Source organism: Diorhabda carinulata, chromosome Y, assembly GCF_026250575.1.
Source record: "Diorhabda carinulata isolate Delta chromosome Y, icDioCari1.1, whole genome shotgun sequence".
Classification (NCBI taxonomy): domain Eukaryota; kingdom Metazoa; phylum Arthropoda; class Insecta; order Coleoptera; family Chrysomelidae; genus Diorhabda; species Diorhabda carinulata.
In genome coordinates this window covers 2,114,267-2,122,113 of record NC_079473.1, presented here as the reverse complement: position 1 = coordinate 2,122,113, position 7,847 = coordinate 2,114,267, and the positions used below count along the sequence as shown (strand labels likewise).

The window sequence follows — 7,847 nt, the reverse complement described above, 5'->3', positions numbered from 1 at the left end:
CGAGTATTTGTTTATCTTTCTGCTCACTCATTGTTTCTTTGCTCAGATCTTCTAATTGTCAACAAACTTCTAATTATGAGCAATCTGAAACATACCAAACTTATCAGAGATTGATATATTTCACCCTCACATTTACAACCGCACTGCAAGTTGCAAACGAGAAAAGTGAGATCAGTTGCAACCCCTGAATGCAACAGCATGCCACACGTGCTCCCTCCCACCTTGTAACAAACGGCACAGCACGTTGAAACGTTCGGGGATGGCCGTACGTACACATGTAGCACACAAATCCCACACCAGAGCAGCAACCAATTTAATTGTAACAAAGCTTAGTACTGTACAACAGATTTTACCCTGAGACAATAATTAAATTAGTTATTATATATATTTTTTTAATATATAAAAAACAACACTTTATAACTTAATTTAATTTCGAGATATAGTTTTTATAAATATTTCTTCAAATAAATATTTATTTAGCGTCTAAACTTCTAAAATTTCCTTCTCATCGTAAAATAATTGTAATTTTTAAACTATAATTATTATCACTTCTTCAAAATCAAACTATATCTTAAACAAGTCAACCACTTCAATTATTTTACTCTATTTGTTGTTTGAGAGTAATATTATTTTTCATCTAAACATTTACATCAATATCCGCCCAAGCAGCACAGTGTCGTTATAATGACGTCAATTATTGGACATTATTAGTCGGCGACGTCGTAGACCAATAAGCGACGTCCATATGACGTGACATTTCAGATGTCATTTTGACGTCGTCTAGAGACGTCTTTCGTACGTTTGTTTTCGGTCGTTTTAAGTGCTTTTTAATCAACTATAAAAAAAATTAGTTTATTACAAAAACTAAGCCCTATACGTGCTTTATAAAAAATTGTACATTTTAAATTGTTGTTTACCTAAAATTTGGATATAAATATAAATTCATTAATTAGCAATGAAAATACTAAACTGACGTTTTAAGTGGAAATGCAATTTGAATTTAAAGATGAAGTGAGAATGTTGTAATTAACAATTATTTAACTATTTTATTAGTAGGAAACAATTATTTTTAGCATCGATTCCTGTCGAGGCTGTCGACCAAGATTTAATTTTGGCGCGATTTTAATCGAAATGCCACGATACGATACGAGACGTGCAGGCGCATGCGTGCTGGACTGCTGGTGTGAACGCGTGTGCGCGTAATGGCGGACGGCAGCAAAAAGTTGTTTGGCGGTTTGGTGGGTGTTCTGTACCACTTAATATGTATTTTACAATTTAAATTATGTAATTCCAGTCGGCATATCTATCGACTTTTGGAGGGAGAGATTTTACTGGACATACAAACCGCATTTTAAATTTTTTGTTCATTTATTCTCTTGCAACTAATTGGAATTTTTGTGGCAAACGAGGTGAGAAAAAGGCTTTTAAAAACTTAAACGTAAAGGATGTGATTATTGGTAAGTGTTTTCACTTGTAGGTGCATACTTATTATTAATCTGAAACAACATTTTTAGGTGCTGTAAGAAAAAGCTCCCCTCTAGTCAGTCAGAAAGAAATAGAAGATACCATCAAGGTGTGGTTGAAACATGCACCAGAGAAATTGAAAAAGCAGCAGCATGGCAACCCGTAAGAAAAAAAGTGTTGTTAGTCAAAGACAACTCTACAGAAGGGTGGCAGAAGCAAATTTAGCACCTGTGAGTCAGAATTGTTATAATACATCTTTAATAGTTAATAATGATTCCAATGAATCATCAAATTCCGTTTTTTTTTGCTGGTTCAATGTGTGAAAGTGAAAATGACACCTGTTCCTCAAGAGATTTAGATTTTAATGTAAACTCGCCTAATGAAAATTTGCTCTTCAATGATGCGACGTTATACAACCATTTGACTTCCTATTCCAGTAACGTGCCCCCTAACGATTTATTTTCTAATGAACCGCCGCCTAGCGATTTGCATTCGAAATTGTCAAACTGGGCAGCTTCAAGGTACGTTCGACGTACAGTAGTTACTCATCTCTTGCATTATCTCCACCATTTAAAATCGTTAGTTCAGTCTCCGAATAAACCGTTACAACAGATTAATAGACGCTTAAAAGAAATTGAAATGACAGTGTACGAAAAACATGACTCTACTTCACCTGATGATGAACACTTCTGTAAATGTGAATTGTCCCATTTCTTAGGACCAACGCCAAATTTCTCTTGCAAGCAGTATAAAAAGCTTCATTATAAAGATTTTATTTTTTCTATTGCATCATATTCAGAAGCAAATTGTTTTTGTCTTACCTTAGAAGGACTGGTTTTCAAAATAGAAAATGTAGTGGATACTAATGGAGCAGTTTTTATATTAGGTAGGAGGTTTCAGGATTACCGTTCATTTTACAAATACCCTGTCGACTCAAAAGAATTTATCCAAAATTTATCAGAGTATATCGAGTTATTGCACTGCCACAAAGTTTTTTCGAAATGTATTGTTTTTCCTTTCAAGCAGGAATGGTTGTCATTTTCATTATTGCATCATTAGTAATTCCTTATTTCAACTTTTATGTTCTATAAGTGTAATAGTATGTAGTTTTTTAAGATTTTGTAATAAACTGGTATTAATTTGAACGCATTTTTTTATATTTTTGATCCTACTTATACGTCATTTGTCAAAAGTAAGTACGTCATTTTGACGTCTCACCAGCCGGACTAGGTACGTCATTAGTTGACGTCTGTAGGATGTGACATTAACCCGTCATAATCACGTCATTTTAGACGTCTTTAGACGTCCCCATTGGTCGCCAATGGCCTATAATTGACGTCATCGTAACGACACTGTGCTGCTTGGGCGATTCTCAGAATCTGAGAGTCATAAACTGTCTAACGTATATGCGACAAGAGCGCTTTTGTTCTATAATATTTACGACTAGCACATTGTATATAGTAATATCATATTACTCGAGCCAGGCGGCATTGACAAGTTTAAACTTGACTAAGTGAAATATACACCAACAGTCAAAAATATTTTTATAATTTTTCTCTTTTCAGTGAAAAATTACAATTTTTCTTAAATTTAACTTTAATTTAAATTTCTTTTAATGTAAAAAAATTACAAGAAAAGAACAAAAAAAAAACTCAAAAAACAATTTTCTTCTCAAATTAAATTTATTCTAAACTTTTAATTTGAATTTTGCATTCAAAATGCACTTCGTTACAATAAAAAATCAAAAACTTACCAGTTTATTTGATTTTCTTCAACTTGAAGGCAGTTAAGCCTTTTCAAAGGGTTGCCATCCGTCCGGGTTTCCCCGGATTTGTCCTAGTTTAGAGGCCATCCGGGGACCGTCCAGGGAAGGTTTCATTTGTAGACCGGGTTTTTAAATAAGAAAATTTAAAAAAAATTGTGTCGCCCGCGAGTCACGCACTATCTATGTTCGCACACCACGATCAACCGACGAACCAAGTATATTCACCGTTCCCCCACCCCTCCGTTACAGACAGGCGTTACAGACCTAAATGAGCATTTAAGTACGCTGAAACACAAAACAAATTTAAAAAATCAGTCAAGTACTTCGAATATTGCAACATATTTTGTGAGATCAACATCGGAAGACCTCCTTATTTCAGCAGCGGAAGGCGCTCTCGTCTATCATACAGTAAGTCATCATATGTCTTTTAATTCATTGGACTGCACTTGTGCTCTCAACCGCGAATTATTTTCGACGTCAGATACTGCAAAAAAAGTTACGTGCAATCGAACAAAAGCAACTGCGATCGCCACCGGAGTGCTGAGCCCTTTGTCGGTTGAACAATTTAAGACTGATTTACAAGATATACAATTCATAAGTGTGGCTACTGATGCTAGTAATCACGGAAGCACAAAATTATTCCCGCTGGTTACATCAATATTTTGATGTAAAAAAATGGAATCACTACTAAGGTGCTTGAAATTGAAAACACTAAAAACGAGACATCTGACACTATTACCGAACTGATAATAACACAGCTTCGCCGGCATGATCTATTGTCTAAATGTATTGCTTTTGGTGGAGATAATTGCAATACAAACTTCGGTGGGATAGATAGATATGGAACAAATAATGTTTTCCACAAGCTGAAGGAAAATCTAAACCCAAACTTGGTTGGTGTGGGTTGCTCTGGACATGTCATTAACAACGCAGTGCACCACGGATGTGTTTTACTGGCAGTAGACATTGAATCCATCGTCTTAAAAATTTATAATTTTTTTTCCATTTACACAGTACGAACCGAAGCTCTTAAAGAATTCTGCGAAACCGCTGAGGTCGAATATAAACAGCTTCTGTATCATTCCAAAACGCGTTGGCTAAGCCTGTTTCCAGCTATCGAGCGAATTCTGAAGCTCTACCGTTCTTTACTTAATTATTTTGAAAGCATAGAAAAGCCACCTGTTTTAATTAAACAGTTTTTCGAAAATCCTCTCTCGGAAGCATACCTGTTCCTTATACACTCAATTATGCACACCATTCACACAAAAATACAGACATTAGAGAAAAAGGCGATAATTCAATTCTTGAAACAAAAAGCATACTTTCTTCCATAACAAAAAGTTTAGAAGACCGAATTAAGGAAAATTTTGTGCCGCTGAACGTTCAGAGTATTATAAATAAAGAAGATGAAAACGGGAAACAAGAGTTTAAAAAATGCACACATGACTTCTACAATGAAATTAATAGATATATTGAAGAATGGATGAAACCTTTAAAACAATTTGAAAAATTGGATTGGATGTTTTTGCCGAAAATTAATAACAACACAGAGTGGACTCTTATTGAAGACACTGTCCTCTATTTAAAAGATAAAAGTATAGACATTGACGACGCAAAATTAATTGAGGAATGGGTGAATTTAAAGGCTTTTTGCAAAAACTTAACTGAACAAGATAAGCTTTTAAAATCCAATTAACTTTGGGTACAATTTTTTAAAACGCCAAATGCGAATTTATATTCGGAATTGCTGAAAATTGCGCAATATTTTTTTTGCATTCCGGCGCATAATGCCAACGTGGAGAGGGTATTCTCATTAATTACACAACAATGGACTAAAGAAAGAAATTTACTAAGCGTAGAAACAATTTCTTCAATAATTAAAATTAAATTCAATTTCCAAGAATACAGTTGCACTGATTTTTATAAATTACTTTTAAAAAGGGAAGATATTCTAAAAGCTATCGGAAAAAATGATAAATACAAAAAAACTGATAAGTAAAAAGGCACGAGGCTGAGGAAAACGCTTTAATAGCTAGATAGACAAATCGTGTTGTGAGTGCAATAATTGCTTTTTATTTTTGTAGTTAAAGTTATGATTGTTTTCATTGAGTAGGTAAAAACTATTTAAAATATGGTTGTTGATCAAAACTTTAAGTTGATGAAAATAAGTATAGGATTGATTATTTTGATTTAAAATTTTATTAATGTAACTTACATTGATGTAGGTCTAAACTTTAAAAATGTTCTGTTTTGTTGTTTAATATTTAAGAAGACTGCATTTAGTTTATATTCTGTTAGAATAAGTATGTTTTGTTATATAAATGACTGCTGATAAAAAGTAAAACGGATAATAATTATAGAACTATAGCTAAAAGAGTTACCTCAAAAATTGTAAGACTGAATACTAGAATGGTCTAAGTAGGTACTTATAAGATTCTAATTCATTAAATATATGTTTTTGTTTAATATTTTAATAAGGTTTTGTTTTCTTATTTCAAGAATTAAAAAAGCTGATTTATATTAACAATTTGTCAATTTGTAATATGATTCTGTTTTGTTAAAATAATGAATGAGTAAAAAAGGTGATTTATAACATTTTTAACTGTTTTTTTTACATTGAATATGTTTAAAAGATCTTGTTGACATGTCCGGCTTTCGGACTCTAAAATCCGGGGTTTTCACGCGTTTTGTCCTGTTTTCCAAAATTTAGAGATGGCAACCCTAAGTATTACCATTGTATAAAGAATATTCTTTATATAATGGTATTACAGTATATGTTAGGCAACGTATTATAACCAAAATAATATTTTACAACGTTGCCTACAATATTTTTTGTATTGAAACGGAAAATAGCAACATACTAGTACGTTGTGAAGTTGACTTCTTGTGTGATTAGACAGTTTAGGTTATTGCGTATCTGTCATTATATTAAGTTATAACAATAAAAAGGATATTTTTATTCTAATAATACCAAAAACAACAAGTTATGGGTCCGAGACTTTTCACTGTATAAACAAATAATTCGGATTACGAAACTAAAAACGAAAATTCATTAGAACAAAAAACTCTTTTCTGGAAACTGTAAAATAATTGGAATAACTTTAAAAGCATATAGAATTATGGACTTGGTTATAAAACGCATAGGTACCGAGTAGTATTCATGATTATGAATAATAAAAACATACATATGTCAACATATATCATGAGCTGTACTGGTAAGTGATACGGAAATATTTGAAAAATTGTCTTAAGCTGTATGAAGGACATACAGAACAATTAAAAGGTAAGTTCACTCAAAAATTTTTCAGCTATACCTATAAGAGAAATGACAATCAATATATCTGTATTCATAAGCGATAATAATAACCACAATGAGAGGCGATGAGTACACATTTAAAAAACTAGAAGATCAAAGCATGATGAAATCTGCAAAACGTGACATAAGCGTAAAAGGTATTGGAAACATACATTTTGATGAATGCTTTCTTCAGAATGTTATAATATTTTCACTGGAACACAAAAGTTGAGTGTCAGACTGGATAATAGCCCAAGCAGCACAGTGTCGTTATAATGACGTCAATTATTGGACATTATTAGTCGGCGACGTCCATATGACGTGACATTTCAGATGTCATTTTGACGTCGTCTAGAGACGTCTTTCGTACGTTTGTTTTCGGTCGTTTTAAGTGCTTTTTAATCAACTATAAAAAAAATTAGAACGAAAGTTTATTACAAAAACTAAGCCCTATACGTGCTTTATAAAAAATTGTACATTTTAAATTGTTGTTTACCTAAAATTTGGATATAAATATAAATTCATTAATTAGCAATGAAAATACTAAACTGACGTTTTAAGTGGAAATGCAATTTGAATTTAAAGATGAAGTGAGAATGTTGTAATTAACAATTATTTAACTATTTTATTAGTAGGAAACAATTATTTTTAGCATCGATTCCTGTCGAGGCTGTCGACCAAGATTTAATTTTGGCGCGTTTTTAATCGAAATGCCACGATACGATACGAGACGTGCAGGCGCATGCGTGCTGGACTGCTGGTGTGAATGCGTGTGCGCGTAATGGCGGACGGCAGCAAAAAGTTGTTTGGCGTATGTAATCACTTTATTGAAGACCATTAGAGAACAGAACAATCAAATTTTGCAGTGGATCCGAAAACAAGATCGCAGTGGCAATCACGCCAGTAATACAGATTTACCAGATGATATAGGCGTACAGTTTCCTTTGAATTCTCAAGAGGATATTACCAAATTGGAAACATACCTGAGTGAAAAAAATAATTGCCTGGCTTTGGTGGGTGTTCTGTACCACTTAATATGTATTTTACAATTTAAATTATGTGATTCCAGTCGGCATATCTATCGACTTTTGGAGGGAGAGATTTTACTGGACATACAAACCGGATTTTAAATTTTTTGTTCACTTATTCTCTTGCAACTAATTGGAATTTTTGTGGCAAACGAGGTGAGAAAAAGGCTTTTAAAAACTTAAACGTAAAGGATGTGATTATTGGTAAGTGTTTTCACTTGTAGGTGCATACTTATTATTAATCTGAAACAACATTTTTAGGTGCTGTAAGAAAAAGCTCCCCTCTAGTCAGTCA

The 7,847-nt window shown here is 33.0% G+C and overlaps 1 protein-coding gene across 2 annotated transcripts; it reads left to right on the top strand.

Moving 5' to 3' along the window:
• Positions 1-663: 663 nt before the first annotated feature.
• LOC130903038 (uncharacterized) lies at positions 664-7,524 on the top strand. Of its 2 annotated transcripts, none has more exons than XR_009060525.1 (3): positions 664-1,457; positions 1,515-1,694; positions 7,177-7,524. XR_009060525.1 is itself a non-coding variant. In XM_057815304.1 (3 exons), the coding sequence occupies exons 1-3, from the start codon at positions 1,203-1,205 to the stop codon at positions 1,628-1,630; spliced, it is 315 nt and encodes a 104-aa protein (XP_057671287.1). In that variant the 5' UTR covers positions 976-1,202; the 3' UTR covers positions 1,631-2,609. The 2 variants fall into 2 exon arrangements, 1 of the variants encoding a protein (XP_057671287.1); XM_057815304.1 differs by lacking the exon at positions 7,177-7,524 and having other exon boundaries at positions 976-1,238; positions 1,295-1,457; positions 1,515-2,609.
• The last annotated feature ends 323 nt before the right edge of the window (positions 7,525-7,847 follow it).